This window comes from Budorcas taxicolor, chromosome 1 (assembly GCF_023091745.1).
Source record: "Budorcas taxicolor isolate Tak-1 chromosome 1, Takin1.1, whole genome shotgun sequence".
NCBI classification, from domain to species: Eukaryota; Metazoa; Chordata; class Mammalia; order Artiodactyla; family Bovidae; genus Budorcas; species Budorcas taxicolor.
The window spans coordinates 66,766,108-66,792,887 of record NC_068910.1 but is presented as its reverse complement, the minus strand read 5'-3'; the positions used below and the strand labels follow the sequence as shown (position 1 = coordinate 66,792,887).

At 48.0% G+C, this 26,780-nt stretch overlaps 1 protein-coding gene across 1 annotated transcript in view; it reads left to right on the top strand.

Moving 5' to 3' along the window:
- The window catches only part of IFNGR2 (interferon gamma receptor 2), a 33,709-nt gene extending 8,360 nt beyond the window's left edge, over positions 1 to 25,349 (top strand). Inside the window, exons 2-7 of the mRNA XM_052639480.1 lie at positions 2,999 to 3,131; positions 10,431 to 10,639; positions 15,312 to 15,457; positions 19,459 to 19,618; positions 20,332 to 20,489; positions 24,385 to 25,349. Of these exons, the coding sequence (XP_052495440.1) occupies positions 2,999 to 3,131; positions 10,431 to 10,639; positions 15,312 to 15,457; positions 19,459 to 19,618; positions 20,332 to 20,489; positions 24,385 to 24,567 (989 nt within the window). The 3' untranslated portion in view covers positions 24,568 to 25,349. The remainder of the gene's footprint in view (positions 1 to 2,998; positions 3,132 to 10,430; positions 10,640 to 15,311; positions 15,458 to 19,458; positions 19,619 to 20,331; positions 20,490 to 24,384) is intronic.
- The last annotated feature ends 1,431 nt before the right edge of the window (positions 25,350 to 26,780 follow it).

The window sequence follows — 26,780 nt, the reverse complement described above, 5'->3', positions numbered from 1 at the left end:
AGCAGAGTCGGCAGCATAAGATCAGGCTTAGCCCAGCATTGCTGGAGCAAGAGGCCAGGAGCCAAAGAATGTGAGCAGCTTCTCAGAAAGGAAAAAGGCAGGAACTGTTTCTCCCCTGGCTTCCAGAAGGAAGGGAGCCTGCCGACACCTTGACCTTGGTCCGTGAGACCTGTTGTCTGACCTGTAGGAACAATAAGAGCATAAATCCAGGTTAAGACACTACATTGGCCTTCCCTGCTGGTCCTGTGGTTGAGATTCTGCCTGCCTGTGCAGGGGATGGGGGTTCAGTCCCTGCTCTACGAAGGTCCCACGTGCCGTGGAGCACCTAACCCACATGCTGCAACTACTGAGCCCTGGCACCCTAGAGGCTGTGCCCTGCAGTGAAAGAAGGCACCACAGCCAGAAGCCCGAGCACCACAGCTAGAGAGTACCCCCTCTTGCCACAATTTGAGAAAAGCCCGTGCAGAGATAGAAAGACCCAGCACAGCCGAAAGTAAATAAACAGATAAAATCTAAGGCGCTATGTTTGTGGTCATTTATTTCAGCATCAGTAGGAAACTAACAGGGCAATGGGGGCTTCCCTAGTAGCTCAGCTGGTAAAGAATCCACCTGCAATGCAGGAGACCCCGGTTCGATTCCTGGGTCAGGAAGATCCCCTGGAGAAGGGATAAGGCTACCCACTCCAGTATTCTTGGCCTTGCCTGGTGGCTCAGCTAGTAAAGAATCCGCCTGCAATGCAGGAGACCCAGGTTCGATCCCTGGGTTGGGAAGATCCCCTGGAGAGGGGAAAGGCTACCCACTCCAGGATTCTGGCCTGGAGAATTCCATGGACTGGATAGTCCATGGCGTCGCAAAGAGTCGGACATGACTGAGTGACTTTCACTTCACTTCAACATAGACAGGAGAGAAGGTCTCTGAGATGCTTTGACGGGTGCCCAGCCCTAACCAAGCCCTCACCTCTTGAGACCCTGCACAGCGCCTCCTGGAAGCAGGACTTCATTTCCTGAGCTCACTTTGAGATCCACTGGGCCATAGCAGCCCCAGTGAGCAGAGTGGGCCAGACTGGAAGAGCAGGCTCCCGCCACGCTGTGCCTTTGGGCTGGCTTCCGTCAGGCCTGGCACGAGTTGGCCGGAGTGTCAAGGTAGCTGGTTGAATTAAGATCTGGAAGGAAGGTCAGCCCCAGGCCTTAGCTGTGAAAGTGATGGGCATTCTGTAAGTAAACAGGTGGCCACAGATTCCAGGCTACAACTTCTTTCAGCAGGAGCGCGGTGGGCCAGGCTCTCAGCTGGTCTGGGCATCCTTCTTTGAGACTGGATGCATTTACTGAAAATGTGTGGTTTGAATTTCCTGCTTGGAACTCTGGAACAGCCTGTTTTTCAGACTTTCCAGCTCTGGGTGTTTCTCATTAATCTTTTAGTCTCAGAGAAAGTCTTACCATCACCATGTGTTTCCTCACGGGAGAAGAGTCTTCCACCCTGGTGGCCTCTAGCCCCGTCCTGTAAATCACGGGTCATCCCAAGGAGGGGGGATTCTAATATTGGCGGTGGTTCCCTGCAGAATGTGTTCTTCTGTCACTTGTGGTTCTCAAACCTCTCAACGTGCATGCGAGTTAGCTGGGAAGCTTGTTGAAAATGCAGAGTTCCTGGTCTGGGGTGGGCCGTGGGAACCTGTATTTTAGCCTCAGTGATTATGACGTTGGGGGAGTCTTTGAGAAACATACGAAGCCCAGAAGACAAGTCCTCACCCTCCCAGGTGTCTTTGGGATTTGCACATCTGGTTTGGGATGTGTGTGTGTGTGTACACATTTGTGGAGATTTCCCAAATATTCCTTATATCAAAGTCAGGGTCTCATGCTTGTCCAGTAGCCATCAAGTTAATCTTCTCCAGAACCTTCTCCAGTGTACTATGGTTTATTCCTTATTCCTGAAGAAGAAGCCAAGCCCCAAGCTCTTATGTTACCCCCACTCACTACAGGCAGTCTCACTGCTGTGACCTGGGTTCAGTTCCCGGTCAGGGAAGCCTTTCTCCTTCCTCTCCTCCTGCCACCTACCAATTCCCCCGCGGGACCATACCAGCCTCTACTTCCCTGTAGCTCAGATGGTAAAGAATCTGCCTGCAGTGCTGGAGACCCAGGTTCGATCCCTGGGTTGGGAAGATCCCCTGGAGAAGGGAATGGCAACCCACTCCAGTATTCTTGCCTGGAGAATCCTATGGATGGAGGAGCCTGGCAGGCTGCAGTCCCCGGGGTCACAAAGAGCTGGACATGACTGAGCGACTAACACTGCTACTCCTAAAGGTAGACAGGCGTCCTCACTCAGCCTCAGCCAGGACCTGCTCGTATGGAACTGGAACCTGCAGGTAGAAAGGTAGCCCCAAGCCCCTTTCCCCACAGACTGTGTCAACTGTGCCGTCTTTTGTTGTTCAGTTGCTCAGTCACGTCCGACTCTTTGCAACCCCATGGACTGCAGCACATCAGACTTCCCTGTCCTTCACTGTCTCCCAGAGTTTGCTCAAACTCCTGCCTTCAATCGTTCCCAGCATCAGGGTCTTTTCCAATGAGTCAGCTCTTCGCATCAGGTGGCCAAAGTATTGGAGCTTCAGCTTCAACATCAGTCCTTCCAATGAATATGCAGGGGTGATTTCCTTTAGGATGGACTGGTTGGATCTCCTGACAGCCCAAGGGACTCTCAAGAGTCTTCTCCAACACCACAGTTCAAAAGCATCAATTATGGGATTAACAAATAGTTAAACCAAGATAAGAGAGTTGAGGGAACCCTTCATGCAATCTCCAGGGAAGAGAGCCAAGGGAACCCCCATGTGCCATTTCTGGGGTGAAGGGCTGTCTTTAGTCAAAGGCTAAAGGCGTAGGGGATGTGCGGGGAGAATGGGTAATAGCAAAGCCCCAGCCATATGAATTTTGTAATCGACTTTTCTCCTCTTGACCCTCCCTGTCTCTCCCTCGTCTCCTCCCTTCTCTTATTCTCTGTCCCTTTCAAGACTCCCTGGCCCAGCTGCCTGCTCCTGGAAACCTGAAGGTCCATCTGTACAACGCCCAGCAGGCGCTGAGCTGGGAGCCAGTGTCCCTGGACAGTGACCCGAGGCCGGTGCTCTACCAGGTGCAGTATAAATAGTAAGCAGTGTTTCTGTTGGCCTTTTTCCTGGGAGCTGGGAGCGGGACTGTTACGGAACCTGCGGCCAGCTGCCTGTTCTTGCTCCTTGGCATGACCGTAAGCAAAGTCGTCGCAAGCAGATAGTCTTCTTGGACTTTTTAGCCACACCCTGTGCAGCGTGTGAGAACTTAGTTCCCTGCCCAGGGATCAAACCTACGCCCTCTGCATTGGAAGCCCAGAATCTTAACCACTGGACCACCAGGGAAGTCCCTCTCTTGTACTTCTTAAATCTCCAAGGGTGGAGATTTCACAACTTCCCCTCCAACCCCTCCGCTCTTCCGCAGGCTGAAAGGACATTGACCCTCAGGGAGCTCAGCTGTCTCACCACAGGGCAGCTTAGCTGTGTGGAAGTTGATTCATCAGTTTAAGGTGGAGATTGTATGAAAGGGTTTCCTGTCTGGAAAGGGCCAGAGGTATCTTTTGGTCTTCATCGTCTTCAGGTTTCAAAATCTGGCTTATTTAGCCTTCTGGCCCGAATTTGTCCTAATAAGAAAGCTATTCAATTAATGAACAATTAATTCCCAGTTTCTAAGCTGGTGATCCATTTTGCATTTTATTCTGGCCCCTCATTCTGTCTCTCACCTCCTGTTCGAGCCATCCTACAGTTGGCTATCGCTTGATTTACAGTGTAGACACACAGAGGAAGGAGAAAGGCAAAATCCAGGTCATCGTTTACCTTGGTAGATGCATTAAGTGAAGACCAAGTTAAAATTATTGTGAGACTTCTCTTGTGGGCCCAGTGTTTAGGACTCCCTGCTTCTAATACTTGGGGCAGAGATTTGATCCCTGGTCAGGGAACCAAAATCCCACATGCCCTGAGGTGCAGCCAAAACAAGCAAACAAAACTTATTGCCTAAGTCATTTTTAGATTACTAAATAAATGAAAGTTTTAAGAGTGGGAATGCCTAGTGCTGGTGAGAACGTGGCTGGTGGACATACGCTGAATCAGAATCAGTTGTGAGCCCAGTCCTCTTGAAAAGTCAGTTCTGCTCTTCATTTAGAATCATGGGAATGTCCACACTACTTTTTTATTCTAGGCAGACAATACAACCTCCTCTATCAGAAAAAAAGAAACTAAACAAACTTATATTCGTGAATATATACATTCAAGTGTCTATTCATGTCCATTGGCTAGAAGTTGACGAATTGTGTCAAGATAACTTGTGAATGAGCCCTTAGGAGACCCCTGTGTGTCTTATGACAGCAGGTGCAACTGTATCCAATTTGGAATGAATCTATGGTCAGAACAGGTAGGGAATGTGGAAAAATTGCAAGTGGTTAATTTGTTAGAGGAGGAGGTTTCCAGATGACTTCTTTCTGATCTTTAACTGTTCAGTGTAACAATATTTGCTTAATGATGGCCTTCCCAGGTGTTACTAGTGGTAAACAATCTGCCTATCAGAACAGGGGATGCAAGACACCCTGGGTTGGGAAGATCCCCAGGGTAGGAAATGGCACCCAGCTCCAATATTCTTGCCTGGAAAATTCCATGGCCAGAGGAGCCTGGCAGGCTACTGTCCATGGGACCACAAAGGGTCGGACATGACTGAACACATTATAAAAATGAATTCTAAACTGAGAGTTGAGGCCTATCTCTGGATTGCATTCACCTATTTCTATTTTTTTAGAGAGATTTTTAAGGTGGTTTTAGTATTCTAAAAACTTAATTAAATTTGTTGTGATATTGCTTCTGTTTTAAGTTTTTGGTTTTTGGCCTCAAGGCACTGGGGATCTTAGCTCCCAGACTGGGGATCGAACCCACTTCCCTTGGATTGGAAGGCAAGGTCCCAACCACTGGACCGCCAGGGAAATCCCTATCTACTTCTTAAGTGATTGTAAATTTCAAACATGATCATCTGTAATAAACAGACCCGTCCGTGAGGAGCAGCTACATCATTTTGTGCCCAGTACCAGCTGAAAACTTGGGGCTCCTGGTTCAAAAACTTTGGGGAATTCAAACAACAGCTCTGCAGCAGCAGAGCTTCAAGTCAGGAGCCCTCTTAGGAGTACAGCTCTGTGCCACTGCACAGGCCACCTGCCTAAAGCTGGCCCCACTCACCCTTCAGTGAACACAGTCTCCTAGAGTGCTGCCCGAAGGTTGCGGTAAGAGGAAGTCGCAACTGATCGCCCGACTAGCGCTCGCCAGCCTTGATTGGGGAAGCAGTTATGAGTTGACAGAGTGCCTCTAGACACTAGAAGGATCTGTCAAAGCCTTTAACAGTTTCTCACCACAGACTAACCTGTTTCACTCTGTTTTCTATTGGAAAAGCATTTTGTCAGATATTTTTTCAGGTTAAAGGTTGGTTTTGGTAGAGGAAACAGTTGAATGTGAATGTCCTGCTTAGGGCTCTAGTGGTAAAGTCCCCGCCCGCCAATGCAGGAAACATGAGATCTGGCTTTGATCCCTGGGTCAGGAAGATCCCCTAGAGGAGGAAATGGTAACCCACTCCAGTGTTCTTTTCTGGAGAATCCCACGGACAGAGGAGCCTGGTGGTCTGTAGTCCATGGTGTCACAGAGTCGGACACGACTGAGTGATTTAACATGCACACACAATCACACATCCTCCCTGTTTGGAAAAGCTGAGGGGTCATGAAAACTCAAACAGAGGCTGATTTTTATGTTTTCTTTTCAAATTACAAACTTGATTGTGGAAAAGGGCCTTTGTTTTTTTTTTTTTGCTGGTCTCTTTTTAGATACTTTCACACGTTTAGGACCTTTTAGTTACATGAAGTAATTTAATTCTGAGGCTCATGGAACTTTAAACTTTCCATTCTGTTTCTCTCCAGGAAACATCACTATAACTTTAAATGAACATGCCTTCATTTTTTGACAGTCATGCCAGCAAAGCCAAAATTACATAGAACACATTGTGGGAAAATTTTAAGTTTAAATCCGAGGTGGCAGATCCTCTGGCCTAGAGTCTGTGTTTGGCCCACAGTGGTTTTTTGTTGTTTTTGCTGTTGTTGTTTTCCTAACTAGTGTTAACATTTACAAATCTGGAGATTTCACTTTAAAAAAAGAACCGAATTTCTATTTTTTCTTGAAAATAAAAGCAGGCAGAGAGCCAGGCCCTTGCTAGGTCACACCCCACCTGGCCTCTTGCCACGCCGGGGCCTGCCCACCCTAGTCTTCCCAACTCTTTTTTTCTTAACTTCACTTTTTTCTAATTTTAATAGCAAAGCACCTTCTTTATAGAAAATCTGGAAAACCCAGAAAAGTAAAAAGTACAAAATTAAAGCAACCTGGAGTCTAAGACAAATTACTATTCTCATTTTAGTGTATTTCTCTCTAGACACTTTTTCTAAATACATGGACTTGTTTGCAAATATGCCAGCATCTGTGTAAGACTGGAGTCACATGTCTAGGTCCTGCTTCCTTTTTTTTTTCCCCCTTTTAACTTGATGTAGTTAAGCTTGTGAATATTTTTTCATACAGTTATTTCAGTGTGAACATTTTTATTCTATGTTTTGTTATATGATGTATCACTCGTGATTTTTTTTTTTAACTTTTCCCCACTCACGAGTGGTGTAGTTGACAGTTTGTGACCATTAAAAGTAATGTCCTCAAACCGAAATCATCGATGACTGTTTTCTCCCATTTCTGGAAGAGGACTTGCTGGGTTCACAGGGGACAGACTTACTTAATCATTTCTGGAAATGATGTAACAGAAGGTGAACAGGGAAATCATTGGTTGCTCAGGCGTTTAATAAATATTTTTAGATGGTGCTTAGTAGGCACCCCTACCTTTTCATTTGAAAAGACCCTGACGCTAGGAAAGATTGAAGGCAGGACGAGAAGGGGACAACAGAGGATGAGACGGTTGGATAGCATCACTGACTCCATGAGTTTGAGCAAGCTCCGGGAGTTGGTGATGGACAGGGAAGCCGGGCGTGCTGCAGTCCATGGGATCGCAAAGAGTCAGACACGACTGAGCAACTGGACTGAACTGAACTGAGTAAAAACCCCAGGCCCTGGTCCAGGCATTTTCCTCTTGTCCACGAGATCAACCTTCAAGACGACCCTAAGAATCAGATGCTGTAGCGCATCCCCATCTTATAGATAAGGAGACTGAGGAACAGAGAAGTGAAGTAACTGGGCTTGAACCTGGGTAACCTGGCTCTAGAGCCCATGTGTTTAATCACGAGGCTGTGCTCCCTCTCATGATTGAGGTTGCTTTTGAAATTAGACAAATTCGGGGTCAGAGGCTGTCCATATGAACACATTGCCAGGAGCCAGGACTGCCTGCTGGGTAATGCTCAGACTGGCTGATTCATCATAGGCTTGGGCAAGAGGCTGGGGCTCCAGGCCTGGGTGGTGTCATGCCATGAGGCTGTGTTCACTGCATTATCCATTTAAATGGGGCCCACAGCAATTTATTTTTACCCTTTGCAAATAGATGGGGAGCCAGACAGTGTCAGCTGTCGTTTACATTTGGATGGTTTGTACCGTTTTAAACCCCGTTCTTAAGAAACACTTTAAAAAGGTAGTTCTTAATGTATAGAAATAATATACAGAAATGCAACAGATTTCTGTGTATTAATTTTGTAACCTGCAACTTTACCAAATTCATTTATGAGCTCTAATAGTTTTCTGGTAGCATCTTTAGGATTTTCTGTGTGTAATATTGTGTCATCTGCAAACAGTAACAGTTTAACCTATTCTTTTCCAATGTGGATTCCTTTCATTTTTCTTCTCTGATTGCCGTAGCTAGGACTTCCACAACTGTGTTTAAAAAGTGGCGAGAGTGGACATCTTTGTCTTGTCCCCGAGGAAACGCTTTCAGCTTTTCGCCACTGACTGTGATGGTAGCTGTAGGTTTGTCATAAATGGCCTATATTGTGTTGCCATATGTTCCCTCTATGACCACGTTCTGGAGGGTTTTTTTTTTACTATAAATGGCTGATAATTTTGTCAGAGGCTTTTTCCTCATCTATTGAGATGATGGTATGGTTTTTGTTCTTCAGTTTGTTGATGTGGCATGTCACGCTGATTAATTTGTGGATATTGGGAAAAATCCTTGCATCCTTGGGATAAATCCGAAATGGACAAGTTTGGAGGAGAGGGGAGGAGGTGGCACATGGTAGGTCAGTTCCCCGGCTAATCCCAGAGGGGGCCTTTTGCCCCAGTTCAACAGCTGGAATTGGCAGGGAGAAGGTATCTTCAGGTATCTGTGTAACTTAAAAAAAAAAATCACTCGCTCGCTTCTGTAGCACAGCCCCCAGTCTGAGAGGGGGCGCCTGTGGTTTGTGATCCCCTTCCCAATTAGGTCCCAGGACTCCAAGGTTCAGTGGTGTGTGAGTCTGGTGGGCATCTTCCGTGGAAGCCTTGGGCACACTTATTGATACCGCTTTCATCAGGTTACCTGCCACTTTAGCAGAAGCTGAGTCCCCAGACTGGGTCAGAGAGACCCTTAGCAGCCCACGTGGTGTGGGAGAGCCGGCGGCTGTGACCCCAGCCTCATCTCTCCTGTCTCCCCTGACCCTTCTTTCCAGGCCAGAGTTGCTGTCCAGGGCAGCCTGTCCAGAGTTGCCTGTCTCTCGAGGGGACACTGCCTGCAGCCCCCACTGAGGCTTCTGGAGTCACCTCTCTGCCTTTTCTCAAGTCTGTCACCTAAGGACAGAGCTCAGAGTCGGGGGTTATTAATAGAATCCTGCGTGGGCATGTGGTATCGGAATTCAGGGGGTACATTCTCAGTTACAAGGATGCATGGCCTTACAGGCAGCCAGGTTTCCTTGGGGCAGAACTCTCTCTTTTTTAACAGTGGTTTATTTGCTCTCTTCTGGGTGCACTGGGTCCTCGTTGTGGTGCAGGCTTTCTCCAGTTGCAACGAGCAGTGGGCAGCTCTTCGCTGCACTGTCTGGGCTTCTCACTGTGCTTGCTTACCTTGTTGGAGACCACGGGCTGTAGGCTTGCAGACTTCAGTGGTTGCAGCACGTGGGCTTGGTAGGCTGGTGGGCTCCAGAGCACAGGCTCAGTAGCCTATGGCACACGCAGGCTTAGTTGCTCCGCAGCATGTGAAATCTCCCCAGACCAGGGATCGAACCCTTGTCCCCTGCATTGGCAGGCAGATTCCTATCCACTGTACCACCAGGGAAGTCCATGACTCTTTTTAAATGGGCAGCTATGGGGTGAAAACAAAGCTCTACACCAGCGAGAAACTGGGGTGTGGTTACATGAACACAGTATCAGTTCTACCACAGAGGCTACAGAGGCTGAGTTTGAAGCATTAACATTGGCTGTGGAACAAAATGGGAGAAAATATTTGCAAACCATATATCTAATAAGGGACTTGTATCCAGAATATATCATATAAAAAGACTCTTACAACTCAGCAATTAAAAGGCAAATAGCCAAATCAAAATAGAGACGCAGGATCTGAGTAGACGGTTTTCCAAAGAAGATATGCAAATAGCCAGTAAGTACATGAAAAGATACCCAACATTGTTAGTCACCAGAGAAAATACAGACACTTGAATGGCTTCAATAAAAAAGTCATAATAACAAGCCTTGGTGAAGATATGGAGAAAATGGCACCCTCATACATTGTGGCCGGGAACATAAGATGATGCAGCTGCTTTGGAAAACAGTTAAAAAGAGAGTAACCATATGACCTGGTAAGTTCATTTCTGGGTATACACCCCAGAGAACTGGAAACATAATTTCACACAAAAATTTTTATGTGAATATTCTTAGCATTATTCACAGCCAAAAATTGAATAAGCCAAAAGACAAATAGCCAAAAGATAGCCCACCTGTCTGTCAGCACATGAATGGATAAACACGCAATGGGACGTTAATTTGGCCATAAGAGGGGATGAAGTACTGATACTGCTACAACATGTATCACGCTTGAAAACATACTAAGTAAAACAGGCTAAGCAAAAGGCACTAATCACAAAAGACCACATCATTTATGATCCCATATCTACGAAGTGTCCAGAACAGGCAAATCCTTAGAGATAGGAAATAGATCGGTGGTAGCCCAGGGCTTAGGGATAGGGGGAGATTGAGAGTGATGCTCTAAGCATGGGGGTTGTTTAGGGGATGATGAAAATATTCTAAAATGGGTGTGGGGAGGGTGGCACCACCCTGCGTGTATACTGAAAGCCATTGAAATGTCCCCTTAAATGAGTGTAGTGTGTGGTATATGAGGAATATCACAATGAAAAAAATGTTTTAAAAACTCAACCCTGGGAGAACTGTGATATGTGATCAAAGAGAGATTTCTGCTAAGTGAAATCCTTTTTTCTGTTTGCAGCAGCACCAGTAGTAACTGGTATGACGTCAACAAAGAAGATAGCAAGGTGGATTGTACGAACCTCACCAGAACAGAGTGTGACTTTACCGCAAACAGCCTCTCAGAGGGGTTCCCACGGCGTTTCAACATCTCTTTACGTGTTCGAGCTAAGCTGGGGGGCCTCGTTTCTGCCTGGGCAACAGCACCTTGGTTCGAACACTATCGGAATGGTATGGGGACTAGGGTACAAATTCCTTTAACGTTTGCACTTTACTCTTTGCTAAGCGGTACTGACTCCATGCGCCTAAGTCCTGCCTCTCAGCCTAAATAACCAGCACCCAGATGAGTGTGATGGTCAAACCAGAGTACTGTCCACAGAGGCTGAGGCTAGGGGAGGGTGATTCGCTACACTAGGGAGTTGCCAAACCACAGCCTGCAGATCAAATCCAGCCATTGACCTGTTTTTGTAAATAAGATTTTATCAGAACTGTGGTGTGTGTGTATACACACATATGTAATGGAATATTACTCAGACATAAAAAAGAATGGAATAATGCCATTTGCCACAATGTGGGTAGACCTAGAGATTATCACATTAAATGAAGTAAGCCAGACAGCTAAAGATAGATATTGTATGAGATTACTTACATGGGGAATTTAAATCTATAATACAAATGAACTTACTTATAAAACAGAAACAGATTCACAGACATCGAAAACAAATTTAAGGTTACCAAAGTAGAGAAGGGAGAGATAAATTAGGAGTGTGAGATTAACAGATACACACTACTATATATAAAATAGATAAACAGCAAGGACCTGCTCTGTAGCACAGGAAACTTAAAATAACCTATAATGGAAAAGAATCTGAAAAAGAATGTATGTACGGGTTTCCCAGGTGGCGCTAGTGGTAAAGAACCCACCTGATACTGCAGGAGACGTAAGAGACACGGGTTCGATCCCTGAGTTGGGAAGATCCCCTGGAGGAGGGCATGGCAACCCACTCCAGTATTCTGGCCTGGAGAATCCCACGGACAGAGGAGGCTGGCGGGCTACAGTCCATGGGGTCACACAGAGTCGGACATGAATGAAATAACTTAGCACCATGCACACAAAGGTGTATATATATATACATACACACACCTGAATCTAACACAGTATTGTAAATCAACTATTCTTCAATTTAAAAAGTTTTATCAGAACACAGTTTCCCCATCTATTGATGTATTGCCTGTTGCTGCTTCCATGCTGCAACAGGCCAGCTGAGCAGTTATGCTGGGGGCTGTCTGACCTGTCAGAGCCTACATTCACCCTGGCACTTGACTGAGAAAGTTGGCTAGCCTCTCTGCTGAGTGGGAAACTATTAATAGTATATGGAATATACTATATATTGGCTTCACTGGGCACCATCACCTGGCACGAATTCTTTTATGTTCAGGAATGCTCTGAATTCAGCCTTGACTGGTACCTGTCGCATAGCAGAAAATATCTGTGGAATGACTGAATGAACAGACGTTCTCCTGGATATTGGAAGGGGCATCAGAGTCATCAAACACTACTGCTGCTGCTGCTGCTGCTAAGTCGCTTCAGTCATGTCCGACTCTGTGCGACCCCATAGACGGCAGCCCACCAGGCTCCCCCATCCCTGGGATTCTCCAGGCAGGAACACTGGAGTGGGTTGCCATTTCCTTTTCCAGTGCATGAAAGTGAAAAGTGAAAGGGAAGTCGCTCAGTCGTGTCCGACTCCTAGCGACCCCATGGACTGCAGCCTACCAGGCTCCTCCGCCCATGGGATTTTCCAGGCAGGATGCTGGATGGGGTGCCATTGCCTTCTCCAATGCATGAAAGTGAAAAGTGAAAGTGAAGTCACTCAGTCATGTCTGACTGTTAGCAACCCCATGGACTGCAGCCTACCAGGCTCCTCCATCCATGGGATTTTCCAGGCAAGAGTACTGGAGTGGGGTGCCATCGCCTTCTCCGCATCAAACACTAGTTCATAGACTTGTTCCTTTTGCTGTTGTTCAGTCACTAAGTCGTGTCTGACTCCCTGCAACCCCATAAACCACAACACATCAGGCTTCGCTGTCCATCACCATCTCCTGGAGTTGCTTCAAACTCATCTCTATTGAGTCGGTGATGTCATCCAACCATCTCATCCTCTGTTGTCCCCTTCTCCTCCTGCCCTCAATCTTTCCAGCATCAGGGTCTTTTCTAACGAGTTGGCTCTGGGCATCAGGTTTAGCGATTCATTTTTCACATGGTCAGCTATGCCTGATGAGTCTCCCGTGTCTACACAGATGCAAAGTATGGAACTTCTTGGGATCTTTATTCAAGCTCAACAGAAGTATAAGACAGTTGAGGAAATGTGATCGCTGTCTAGATATTTGATGACTTACTAAGCAATTGTTGTTCACACACTGTAGATGTTATAATGGTATTTTGTTTTTTTTTTAAAGGGAGGGGTCTGGTCTTTTCAAGATACATATCTTATAGATGCAACGATGTAATGTCTGAGATTTGCTCCAAACCATCCGGAGAGTGGTAGGGTCAAGGTGGTCCTTACAAGGTGAAGCAGAAACAAAACTGGCCAGGCCTTGACGGTTGATGTAAAATTGGGTGACGAGTACGTGCTCTTTGGCTACAGTCTTCTCTCTACTTGCTGGGTGTTTGAAATTTCCCGTAATAAGAAGCTAAGAGGGAAAAAAAAAATCAGTGGTTTTTGCTAGCGGTTTGAGGATGGGACGAGAAGGCAGCGTGGTCCCTGCCAGCTGGTCATCTGCTGTGGACCAGGCCTCTGTCCTTGAATGGAGCGCCGCCAGACATCTGAGCTGTGAAGCGCCACCTCAGTGGGATTAGTAGGAAACAAAGTAACGGCATCAACAGAAGCAGGGCCTGTTGTGATGCCACCAGTCTCCTGTCAGCCAGCCGCTGCCGTCTGTCTTCCCGGCCGGAGTCGGCTGGCCGTGTCATTGGTTAAGTTACTTCCAGAGTGTCACTTCGAGCCGGTGGTGTTTGCAGAGCCCATTGCTGCTTTCGGCACTTGTGGTCGAGTCAGGATGGGAAAACAGCATGACGATGCCTTACCAAGGGCTCGAGGGGAGAGGGCTTGGGACGGTGGCTGAAGGGGGCAGGCTTTAGCATCACGTAAACCTGGGTTCAAACCTCAACGCTGCCCCTAACTGGCTGTTACTCTGGGCAGGTCATATCCCTCTGGGCCTCAGTTGCCCCCTCTGAGAAATGGGGATGGCCTTCCACGGTTGTTACATGCAGATCCATGCGGACACATGGGTAAAATCCGTGTTGCCAGCTTTCGAGCGATCGCTCAGGCCATGAACGCCGCTGTCGGTAGTGACCGCACAGACCTATCAGGTCCGCCTTCCGGGCCTGGAGAGAGGGCAGGCTGTCTGCCCTGGAGAGACAGGCTCATCACACTGGGATCAGACTCCTGGGTGCTGACCTTTCAGTGGTGAAGGGATGTGGTCATCCAGGCAGGCACATCCACTCCCTTTGGTGAATCACAGAATCTGCTCACTGGGGGCGGGGGGGCTGGCCCTGCACATGGGCAGGCTGACCGGTGCTGTGGCGACTTCGCCGTCTAAAGGGCAGCTTGAAGATGTGCGTGCCAGCGTCCGTGAGCGGGTGTGGTGAGAGCTTTTCCTGTTCCTCGTGGCCAGCCTGCTACCAACACTGGGGCTTGAGACGGGCCCCGCCTGACAGTGTATCTGTCTGGACTTAGTTCCTCCACCAGAACAAAGGAGGTGAGAGTGCAAGAGTACAGACCCTGCGGGGACCAGTTACTTTTACCCAGAGAGAAAGGTGGCCAGACCACATGCCTAACCCTCCCCAACCCGGGAGAGCCCAGGGTGGGGCGTGGAAGCTAGAGAGAAAGCCAGCCCCCCTCTCGTGAACATGTGACGGTTCCCAGCGATATGATCGTCTGCGTGCGTGTGTCAAACATGCAGAAACAGGCCCCTAAGAACTTGGAGCACATGACCTGTTCTTTGATCTGAGTTCCTCTGGTTAATTATCCAGTTTAGATGCTTACTTAATAAATGCTATAGTCTTTCTTCTAGAGTGTACCAGAATCACAGTACTTGGCTCTCCAGTGACATGTATTCCAGTATGTGAAAAGTCTTAACAAATAGACTGATGATAGTGTTGCTGTTAAGTCGCTCAGTCCTCAATGCCCTGGACGGCAGCCTGCCAGACTCCTCTGTGCGTGGGTTTTTCCAGGCTGGAGTGGGTTGCCACTTCCTCCTCCAGGGGATCTTCCTGACCCACGGATCTAACCCACATCTGCAAGTCTCCTACACTGCAGGCAGGCTCTTTACCCTGAGCCGGGGCAGCCCTCATGATGGCAGTGTTTCTCAGTTATCCTATTGGAAAAAGCTAAAAGAGAAATGTATTTAAAAGTTTGTAAGCACCACTTTTATTTATATAAAAAAATGTAACAGAGAAAAAAATATATATATATAGAAGGTAAGAGCTAACAAAATCTTTTCCCTCTCTTCATGAAAATTTGACCTTTGGTTAACCTTCCAGCTCTCTGGAAACCCCATAAAGCTGGCCTATAAAACATGTTATTAGCATAGCGTATGGCAGAAAGACCTCTGGTAAAGAATCTGCCTGCCAATGCAGGAGATGCAAGAGACACAGGTTCATTCCCTGGTTGGGAAGATCCCCTGGAGGAGGAAATAGCAACGCACTGCAGTAGTCTTGCCTGGAGAATCCCATGGACAGAGGAGCCTGGTGGGCTACAGTCCTACAGTCCCTGGTGGCGCAGAGTCGGACACGATTAAAGCAACTCAGCACTGCATAGGATATATATATATATTTATACACGTACGTGTACACACATGTATCTACATAGACTAATGGATCTCATTTGTAATTCTATTTCAGCTACCATTGGGCCTCCAGAAAACATCCGGGTGACCCCAGAAGAAGGCTCGCTTATCATCAGGCTTTCTGCTCCCTTCGATGTCCCTTCCTCCGAGGCCTATTTTGTGTATTATGTCTACTACTGGGAGAAGGCAGGAGACAAACAGGCAAGAGCATGTTCTTCTTTGTTTTGGATGTTCTTTTCTTTGGAGTTTCTGGATAGCAAACGAAAGGCCAAGGAGGGGATTTCCTGACAGTCCAGTGCTTGAGACTCTGAGCTCCCACTGCAGTTGGTGGGTTCAACCCATGGTCAGGGAACTAAGATCCCACGAGCTGCTCTGCTCAGCCAAAAGGAAAATCAAATGGCCAAGGACACCAGGGTATGCCAGTGCACCCTTAGAGGACAAGACCCATCTTCAGGGCCCTCTCTGCCTCGTATCACACAGTACCTGCGGTCTGGGTCTGGATTCAGCCGGTGCCCAGGGAGTCTTTGCCAGACTCCAGCGTTTGGGAAGGTTTCATGGGCCTGTTTCTACTCATGGGCCTATTTTCACTCCTGCAGTCTGCAAGGTTAAGCTGTGTGACATCTCTGATCTGAATGGTTTTCAAAGAAGGCGATGCAAATAGGTGAAAAGTCTCAGTGAAGGCGAGAAGAGGGCGTGTACCAAGGAGAAGGGCCAGTAGGTTGGAGAAGGCTGGGCACATCCGGGAACTGAACATGCCCGGATCCATCAGAAATGCAGGCCTGGGACTCCCCGGTGGTCCAGTGGTTACGGATTCACCTTCCAATGCAGAGGACACAGGTTCAGTCCCTGGTTGGGGAGCTAAGATTCCCACATGCCTCGGGGCAACCAAGCCCGTGCACTGCAGCAAAGACCCAGCACAGCCAGAATAAAATTAATTAATTAATTTAAAAAAGAGAAATGGGGCCACATGAGGGGCTCGGGCAGGGTAAAGTTGACAAAGGAGGGGTCAGAGCAAAGGGGCCTGGTCAGCCCTGGGTGTATCACAAGGAAAAACTGATGGCCTTTAGTCACCTCCAGTGTCTGATCATCCAAGCTGCACTTTTTTCCTATTTTTTGGCCACGCTGTGTGACAGCAGGGGGGCTGGGGGATGGGCCTTAGTTCCCAGCCAGGGATCGAACCTGTGCCCCTGCCGTGGAAGCCCAGAGTCATAACCGCTAGACTGCCAGAGAAGTCCCTTCAAGCTACATTTAATGATGTTTCACTATGTGTGTAAACCTCCTGATTTCCTATGTTCAACATTGCTCTAATTTTTATAAGAATTTTAAGAGCTGTATGTTTATCTGGAGCTTTCTTCGTGTCTGGCACTGGGCTGGTCACTTTGAATACATCCTTTTGTTCAGCCTTTCTGCCCCCAGTTTCACTGAGAGGGAGAGCGAGTGTGAGGGCTGCCCGAGGCGAGCGGAGGAGACGCCTGGCTCCGGGGCCCATGCTTTCAGTGCTGTGTCTCTCCCACGTTGCTGATATTTGCACTTGCTCTGTTTCTTTATGAAAGTGAAAGTCGCTCAGTGTGTCCAACTCTTTGCGACCCCATGGACTAAACAGTCCATGGAATTCTCCAAGCCAGAATACTGGAGTGGGTAGCCTTTCCCTTCTCCAGGGGATCTTCCCAACCCAGGGATCGAACCCAGGTCTTCACTGCAGGCAGATTCCTTACCAGCTGAGCCAGGAGGGAAGCCCTCTTTCTTTACGGTGAGTGTAAAAACACCGAGGAAGGCAAAACTCACTGAAGGGCAGACTTTCAGCCAGAAAGAAATAATCGTTTCCCCAAATCTGAGTTCAGAGGTCTGGTCAACTGGAACAGAGGAGGTCTGGAAGAATCCAGAAGGGATTCCCCTTTCAACCAGAGCATCTATGCTTTGGACTTCCACGAGCAAAAGATTCTGTGGCTAAAGTGACTCTGAAAGCCACTAATACAGTCTCATTCCAACTGTGAGTCCAAATGTCAAGGGCCCCAAACCCAACCCCTAGATTTGCCCCAAGGATACTCAGGGACTCAGCGTCCAGTTGTACTTAAGGCTGTGACTTATTACAGAGAAAACACACAGAACAGAGTCATCAAAGGGAATAGACACAGGGGGCAGACTCTGAAGGAGTCCAGGCAGAAGCTTCCAGAAGTCTTCCCCTCATCCCCCCAACAACAAGCGTGACCGAGTATGTGAAATCGCATCTCCTGGAAAATCTTCTGGGAGACTCAGTGCCCAGGGCTCGTACTGGGGGCTGGTCACACAGGCACCCTCGACCCAACAGAGACACCAGAGCTCCTGACTCCCAGAGGGAGAGCAGGCGTTCAGCGTCAGAAGCATCATTTATACATTAAAACAGCCTTATCACTTAGGGATCGGTGGGACGCTCCTCAAAGCCAAGTTCCCAGATGCCAGCCTTGGGTCAGCCTTGCAAACAAGACCTTTCTAAGGACAGCAGTCTCAGAACGGTAGCTATTCTCTGTAGTCTGTGATTCTTTTGGAAAAGCCAACTGGCTGCTGAAATAAACTCAAAAAAGAATAGTGTTGGGACTCCCCTGGCGGTCTAGTGCTTAAGAATCTGCCTTCCAAGGCAGGGAACCTGGGCTCGATCCCAGGTCAGGGAACTAAGATCCCACATACTGAAGGGCAGCTAAGCCTGTGCGCCACAAGGAAAGATCCCACGTGCTGCAGCTGAGACCCAACACAGCCAAATAAATAGATAATTTTTTTTTTCAGAAAAGCATATTGTCCTTAAATTTACCTTTTTAAAAATAATTATTTCTTATTTAAAAAAAATTTTTGGCTGTGCCACACAGCTTGCAGGAACTTAGTTCCTCAACCATGGATTGAACCCAGGCCATGACAGCGAAAGCACCAAGTCCTAAACCACTGGACTTCCACAGAATTCCCTGAAATTGCTTTATGTGGTGTCATGAGTAAAAGTCGTTTCTTTTCTGCCCTGGCAGTCATCATTGTTAAACAGGAGACTAGAAAGTTATGAATCATCTATAATCCTATTGTTCAAATATAGTATGACCATTTGTATTTTTAAAAATGAGATCATATCCTATATACTGTTGAATGATCTGCCTTTTTTTCAGTCAACATATGTAATAAGGCACTTCATCTCCACATTCTGAAGCATGTGTTACCTGCCACCATTTCAAATGGTTGTAGCGTATTCTGTGTGTGTGTGTGTGTGTGTGTGTGTGTGTGTGTGTGTGCGTGTGTGCGTGCACGCTCAGTCGTGTCTGACTCTTTGTGACCGCATGGACTGGAGCCTGGCAGGCTCCTCTGTCCATGGGATTTCCCAGGACAGGATACTAGAATGGGTTTCCTCCTCCGGGGATCTTCCCGACCCAGGGATCGAACCTGCGTCTCCTGTGTCTCCTGCGTTCCTTACCGCTAGCACCACCAGGGAAGCCTCGTGTTTTCTGCTGTGTCTCCCAATACGAAAGCAGTCCTTTAGGAGGAATCCCGTACTGCCATAGTGTGTGGTGTCTTTCTCTCATTTCCCTGTAGAATAGTGACAGTTTGTCCAGAATGAGAGAGGGGCCATCGACCAAATATGTGGAGGCGACAAACTGGAGGGAGGTCACAGCAGGGGTGGAGACGGGACACGACCCTCTAAAGAATTTGGGACCCAACTCTTCCCTGATGACATAAACCTCTAAGACCATGTGCACCAGAACTGTAAAGGGAATCAGCACGGTGAAGCGAAAACCAGAAGCAGATCCGGAACCCAAGCACCATCATTTCCTAGAATTCCCTTTTCCCCTCTGTTCATCAACTGACCTGAAGCTGTAGACGAGACTAACCATGAAATATACAATGTTCATTTCAAAGGAGAAAATTTCGTCCTGGAAACTGGGATTTGCTAAACTTGAGCTCTGGACGCTCCATTGCTGCAATGGGGCTTCAGATCTCACGGCCAGAAATACAGCTCTAATGCCATCAGCAGTTTCTCAGCACTCCTCCCTAGCTTTGACAAGCGAAATTTGTCGGCTGTAAGCATTATGTGTGTAAAATTGGTATTCTGTCTCTTTAAAACCAGAATTGCCTTATTCTTTGGTTATTGTGTTCAATGTGAATCTGGGGAAACACTGAAGAAGATGGAAGGCTTTGATCACACACGTGTGGGTAATCTTCATGTGCGGTTGTTGATGCTTGTTCCGCAGGTGACAGACCCTTTCGAGAGTAACTTCATCACATTGAATGATTTAAAACCCTTAAGAGTATACTGTTTTCAAGTCCAGGCAAAACTGATTTTGACCAAAGAAAACATCTCTCGACCTGGACATTTAAGCAACATATCATGCTCCAAAACAGCAGCAGATGGTAACGTATGCTTTCCTAAGTGCTTTCTTTCTGAGCTGGGATCAGAACACTCCTAAAATAGTGCAGTCAGGGACTGCTTATTCGGTGAAGGGTAGTGATGAGTGTAGGGAGATCCAGAGAGGACGGGCTAAGACAGCAATTCACAGTAGATATAACAAGGCTGTGCTGGAATCTCCAGAACAAGAACTGCCAGACGGGTAACACCTGCTTTGTTTTAGGATTGCCTGTGTTGTTCAGTTGCTCAGTCGTGCCCGGCTCTTTGCGACCCCATGGACTGCAGCACGCCAGGCTTCCCTGTCCTTCACCATCTCTCAGAGTTTCCTCACACTCATGTCCATTGAGTTGGTGATGCCATCCAACCGTCTCATCCTCTGTTTCCCCCTTCTTCTCCTGCCCTGTCTTTCCCAGCATCAGGGTCTTTTCCAGTGAGTTAGCTCTTCATATCAGGGCCAAAATATTGGAGCTTCAGCCTCAGCATCAGTCCTTCCAATGAATATTCAGGACTGATTTCCTTTGGGAGGGACTGGCTTGATCTCCTTGCCGTCCAAGGGACTCTCAAGAGTTCAATAAAGCATGCAGGGTGGGGTGGAAGAGAGGCAGTATCCATTCATTTTCCTGGGACATCAAGTGTATTTATGCAGTGGTGGGTGAGAAATTACCTGATGTTTGTAACATGTGGGGGTCACCTTGTCCATTTTTGGTTGTCTCTCTAGCCTCTGTCAAGCTTCAGCAAGACATCCTCGCCGCCGCGACAACCTTTTTGGTGCTATCAGTGGTAGTGGGGTCCTGTCTCTTCCTGGTTCTGAAATACAGAGGCCTGGTTAAGCACTGGTTCCACTCTCCGCCAAGCATTCCATCACAGATAGAAGAGGTATGTGTGTGCACACCCACAGGGGTGACTGGTCAGTCTTTCTTGCCCCCCATTAACACCTAAGAGTAGGACAGTGGCCACAGCCAGACATAGAGGTCGGAGTTAAAAGTGGTACTTGGTTATTTGTACACTCATCTTCATGGCAGCATTATTCTGCTGAATAATAGCCGAAAGGTAGAAACACCCTGAATGTCTGTTGACAGATGAGTGGATAAATAAAATGCGGTGGGAATTCCCCGGCGGTCCCGTGGTTGGGACTTATGCACTTTCACTGCCGTGGCCCTGGGGTTCAGTCCCTGGTCGGGGAACTAAGATTCCTGCAAGCCTCATGATTCACCACTCCCCCGCAAAAAAGATCTGCTGTATACATATGAATGGAATGTTAACCTTAAAAAAGAAGGGAATTCTGAGACATGCTATGATAGGGATGAACCTTGAGGACATTACAATCAGGGAAATAAACGGGTTACAAAATGACAAATACTACATGATTGTACATATTCGAGCACTTAAGAGTGCTCACATTCACAGAACCAGAATGTAGAATAGAGGTTGCCTGGGTCTGGAGGGAGGGAGGAAATGGGGAGTTCATATTTAACGGGGACAGTTTCAATTTTACTGTGAATAAAATGAAAAAAGTCCTAGAGACAGATGGTGGTCATGGTTGCCCAACGATCCAAATAGACTTCACACCACTGAACTGCACACTTAAAAAGGGGTCAAGACGGTAAATTTTATGTCATGTGTTTGTTGTTGTTTATTCGCTTAGTCGTGTCCGACTCTTTGCGACCCCACGGACTAGCTCGCCAGGCTCCTCTGTCCATGGGATTCTCCAGGCAAGAATACTGGAGAGGGTTGCCATTTCCTCCTCCAGGGCATTTTCCCCATTGGCAGGTGGATTCTTTACACTGAGCCACAAGGGAAGCCCCTATGTGATATGTACTTTTCCACAATTAAAAAAAAAATTTTTTTTTTAATGGCATGAGGTTGGCCAAAAGATGGCCTAGTCTGGCCCATTCAGGAGATTGGCCGCGGTAGGTCCCACTGGAGACAACACATCAATCCCAGGCTTTTGGAGACTGTCCCCAGGGAGCCTGGCTGGAGCTCATGGACCAGTGGAGGCTGCAGTCAAGAGCATGAGCTTTGGGTCAGACAGTGTGCACGTAGGAGGATTCTAGAGTAAACACACCGAGAGCCATGAGCTCAAAGCCTTGCATGCCTAGTGCACAGGCCATGTTACTTTAAAGAATTTACTAAAGAAAAGTGGAATGGGTGGGCCTTGTTCAGTTGCTAAGTCATGTCCAACCCCATGAACCACAGCACACCAGGCTTCCCTGTCCTTCACCATCTCCCGGAGTTTGCTCAAACTCATGTCCATTGAGTCAGTGATGCCATCCAACCAGCTTATCCTTTTACCCTCAGTCTTTCCCAGCATCAGGGGCTTTTCCAACAAGTCGACTCTTTGCATCAGGTGGTCAAAGTATTGGAGCTTCAGCTTCAGCACCAGTCCTTCCAACTTCCAATGTATATTCAGGGTTGATTTCCTTTAGGATTGCCTGGTTTGATCTCCTTGCTGTCCAGGGGATTCTCAAAAGTTTTATCCAGCACTCCAGTTTGAAAGCATCAATTCTTTGGTGCTCAGCCTTCATAGTCCAGCAGGTCTTACAGAAAGTCTTGTTTTCCTGCCCAGCCACACCGCAGCCCCCCTCCCCAAGGCTCAGTGAGGCAGCCAGGTCCTCTGAGGACGTTGGGACGTTCTTGGGATCAGAAGCTAGCTGACAGAAGAATACTTGAAACTGTTTGCCTCTGGAGGTTTATCATTCTTCAGGAAAATCAGAATAAAAGTACTAGAAACAGAGTCTCATGTTGTTATATCTCGTCTATAAAGACAAAGTCTAGAAAGAGCTGCAGTCACTTGTTTTCCTTCATATGTCATGAGCTGTTTAAGGGATACAGACATTATGAGAAATACACGTTGAACTCCCTACTGGGACCTGCATACAGATGCTGTAGGATTCTGCTTTCTGAAGACTCTAAGTAGAATAATAGTCAAACTCATAGAAAAGCAGAGAGTGACACAGTGGTTACCAGGGGTGAGGGGAGAGGGGAGCAGGGCGTTGCTTTCAAACGGTAGGAAGTTTCAGTTATGCAAGATGAATAAGTTCTGGTTTCTGCTGTACAAGATTGTGCTATAATTAGTACTGTGTTGTGCCCTTAAACGGGCTTCCCGGGTGGCGTGGTGGTAAAGATTCCACCTGCCCGTGCTGGAGGCACAGGAGACTCGGGCTCCATCCCTGGGTCGGGAAGGTCCCCTGGAGAAGGGAATGGCAACCCACTCCAGTATTCTTGCCTGGGAAATCCCATGAACAGAGGAGCCTGGCGGGCTACAAACCCATAGGGTTGGAAAGTGCTGGACACGGCTGAGTGACTGAGCATGCACGCGTACTTCAAAATGTGTTAGGAGAGTAGAGCTCAGGTTAGGTGTTCCTACCACGAAACTTCAATAACGGCAAGAACAACAGCAACCAATTTTCCTGGTTAATACTGTCACACCAGAACAGCTGTCAGCTCGGAGTTTTACTTGCATTAATGATCTCCATCTCGGGACTTCCCTGGTGTCCAGTGGTTAAGACTCTGCACTTCCACTGCAGAGAGCGTAGGTTCAGGGAACTGAGATCCCGCATGCCGTGTGATGAAGCCAAAAAACTAAGAAACAAAACCAAAAAAAACAAAAACCGTCTCTCAGTAGAACTAGCAGCAGGGCCCCAGTAAGTGAACTTACTGCTACTTGTTTCTTTGGGGCTTGAACCTAAAACACAGAGTCTTTCGATCTGCTTTCCTGGGAAAGTGTGAAAAGTCTATATCAAAGGTCACTGAAGTTACATGAGAAAATGACTCATGTTTCACTTGTATTTTGGGGGTTTCACAAGTGCACGTGACCCGCTGCTGCTTCTCTGCTCGCCAGCCAGCGCTAAGCTGGCTGCATTCCATTTGTGAGGTTCCACAAGCACACGTGACCCGCTGCTGTCTCGCCAGCCAGCGCTAAGCTGACTGGATTTCAGTATCTTTCAGCATTTCCAAGAGCCACGCAGTCGGTGCTTGGTAACTTGGTTGTGGTGGTGGTCGTTCAGTCGCTCATTCGTGTCCGACTTCCCTGCGACCCCCATGGACTGTAGCCCGCCAGGCTCCTCTGTCCATGGGATTTCCCAGGCAAGAATACCAGAGTGGGATGCCATGCCCTCCTGCAGGGAGTCTTCCTGACCCAGGGATCCAACCTGCGTCTCCTGCTTTGGCAGGCGGATTCTTTACCGCTGAGCCACCTGGAAAGCCCTTGGTAATTGATGTCTAAGCCCAAAGCAGAGGCAGGAGAGACACAGCACGTTGAGGGCGTAGATCAGCATTTCGCATCAAGGACCTGCACTTTCTCATTCACCTGCGGCTGTCCGCTGCAGATCCTCTGCACCCACGTGTATGTCATAGAAAGCAGAAACACCTAGTGGGTTGCGGTAGCTGAGAAAAAAATGCCCGTGAACTTTCCCTCTTCACCCTCACCTTGTAGGTGACCAGGAGGCTTCATTTCCTCCTTTCCTTAAAAGTTAGAATTCCAGAGACATTCCAGGTGAACAGCCCACAAGCCCTCATCCAGCCAGTGCAGCAAGTACACACCCTGCACACTTTCAGAGCATCCCCTTGGTTGGTCCTTGGATTCGTGTGAAAGCTATTGACATGAGGGGCGGGGAGGGGTTTTCAGGATATTTGAAGCTGTTTCGTTGGAGGATAGAAGTGGAAGTTACACCAAAATGATAACAGGATTATGCCAACTCGAACTAAAATCAAAATGTCTGATATCGGGAACTTACAGACTAATTATGGTGATGGTTTTCAATTTTTCAAGTATTTGAAGGACCCGGCTCAGCCCATCTTAGACGCCCTGGACAAGGACAGCTCACCAAAGGAAGACACCTGGGACTCCGTGTCGGTTGTGACGTTTCCAGAGAATGAGCAAGAAGGGACTCCCCAAAGCACTTGGAACCAAACCGCTGGCCCGAGCCACCAGCCCACGGAAGGAGTTCTCTGACCCAAGGAAGCTGCGACAGGCCTGTCAGGACTGGATAGAGCCACTTGCTCCTTAGTCTCGTCACAAAAAGACCCTGGGGGTGCCTGGGAAGAAGTTAGTTGTGAGAGAGACAAACATTTTTTTAACTAGTGAAAGTCGCTCAGTCGTGTCCAACTCTTTGCAACCCCAGGGACTATATAGGCCATGGAATTCTCTAGGCCAGAATCCTGGAGTGGGTAGCCTTTCCCTTCTCCAGAGGATCTTTCCAACCCAGGGCTCGAACCAGGGTCTCCCACATTGCATGCAGATTCTTTACCAGCGGAACCACAAGGCCTAAATCCTGCAAGTTTCTGGACTGATTCTGCATACCAAAAAAAAAAAAAGTTTTTGCTTAAACACTAAAAAGGCATGTAATTATTTGTTAGCAAACAGGCTGTGATATTTCGGACATTGTTGCCTGGGCTAGGTGGCCAGGAGACGGGGTCTTCTCCTTGGTTCTGGCAAGGACCTTGGGCCCTTTGCGCAGGTCACGGAACCTGTCCCAGCCTCTCCCATCAAAGGACACTGAGTGGTCCTTGACACCCAGTCTCCTGGCTTAAAATGTGATTAATCCTGTAAATAGTTTTCTAGTAATTTAAGGGACCTTCTTTTTTTCCGAACTAGAAGTAAAAGACTGTTTCACTAACTTTTTATCAGCCTGGTGACCCAGTGGTTAAGACTCCATGCTTCCAATGCTGAAGATGGCGGGTTTGATCCTACATTGTTGCACAGTGAGGCCAAAAACTGTAAATAAATGAATAGACACTTGAAAGTCTGTGTGAACGTTTCCTCTCCACCTCCTTTATTTTAGCCTCTTTTCTGCAAAGTTTCAGCTTTTTGCTATGACGCTATCTCTGACCCCCAGCAGACTCACCCAGAGGTCACACAGCAAGACCTTCTGACTTGTGTCACTGGACTGCTTGAAAAGTTAGGCAGGGGGGTTTGCAGAAGCTGCATCAGCCCTGCATTCGTACGTGATGTGTTGCATACGTCAAGCAAGGCGTGCAAAGGGAAGGAGCTCATGGCCAACAATGTATCCGCTGGGCTGCTGGTCTTCTCATGGGGCAAGTACTGATGGGCTAAAAATCCATTTATCTGATTCCCGAGGTTTAGGAAATGGATGCATCACTTCACACCTGCCCTCCAACACACATAGAAAGTGACATGTTGCCGTAAGTTCTGCTTCAGAAAGAAGCCCCCACGGGCAGCCTAACCTTGACAATGGGAAGTAGAGACGCAGTAGGTCCATGACGTACCTAGGACTGGTTGATGGAACCACCTGCTGTCTCAGGTGGGCCCTGTACCTCTGGCGAGGAATTGGCCCTTGGGCTGCCTTTCTAACCAATCGTGACCCCTGCCATCCAGGATGACAAGAGAGGAAAGGACACCCCACCCCCACCCCAGGGGAGTCCCCTTATAAGATGTCTACTTTATCAATCAGGTTCACCTTGAGTTGGGACAGGGTTGGAGAAAGAGTTGTCATTCAGTTGCTCAGTCATGTCTGACTCTTTGCAGCCCCATGTACTGCAGCACGCCGGGCTTCCCTGTCCATCACCATCTCCCGGAGTTGGTAGAGGACAATTGTAAAGACTGCCCTCAAACCATTTAGGAAATTGAGGATATGAGCGCTTCCTCTGCTGGGCCGTATGATGCAGCTTGTTGAGGTGGGGAGAATGTGTGTACAGCAGGAAGAAAACCAGCTAAGAGTGAGTCCAGCAGGAAGGGGGGACAGATGTGCTGTTAGGAGTAAGCTCTCTGTGCCACCCTCCATAAAAGGAGGTGCCAGCTAGTCAGGGGCAGGCAGGCTGGTCATGGGGACCAGATTCTGATGAGGCTGCATTAGGTTCAGGGCGGAGACAGTCCAATGTCCTGGGGCAGACTGGGTGGGCTTCAGGCCCGGAAAGGCCCTTCTTAGTTGAAGGCGGCAGCTTCAGCGAGTGACAGAGTTCAAGTGCAGGACTGGTGCTCTGACCAGGCGCCTCTCAGGGGCCAGGCTCGCGTAGGGAAGGGGCCACACTGACACCCAACTGGGTTCACTGAGGGCCTCTCGGGGCCTCCCCGTCCTTCAGTAAGCATGGGGCTGGCCTGTTATGCAGAAGGAGAGGACAGAAATTATTTAAGACACTCCTTCCCTGGCAGCTCAGACAGTAAAGAATCTGCCTGCAGTGCAGGAAACCTGGGGTTCGATCCCTGGG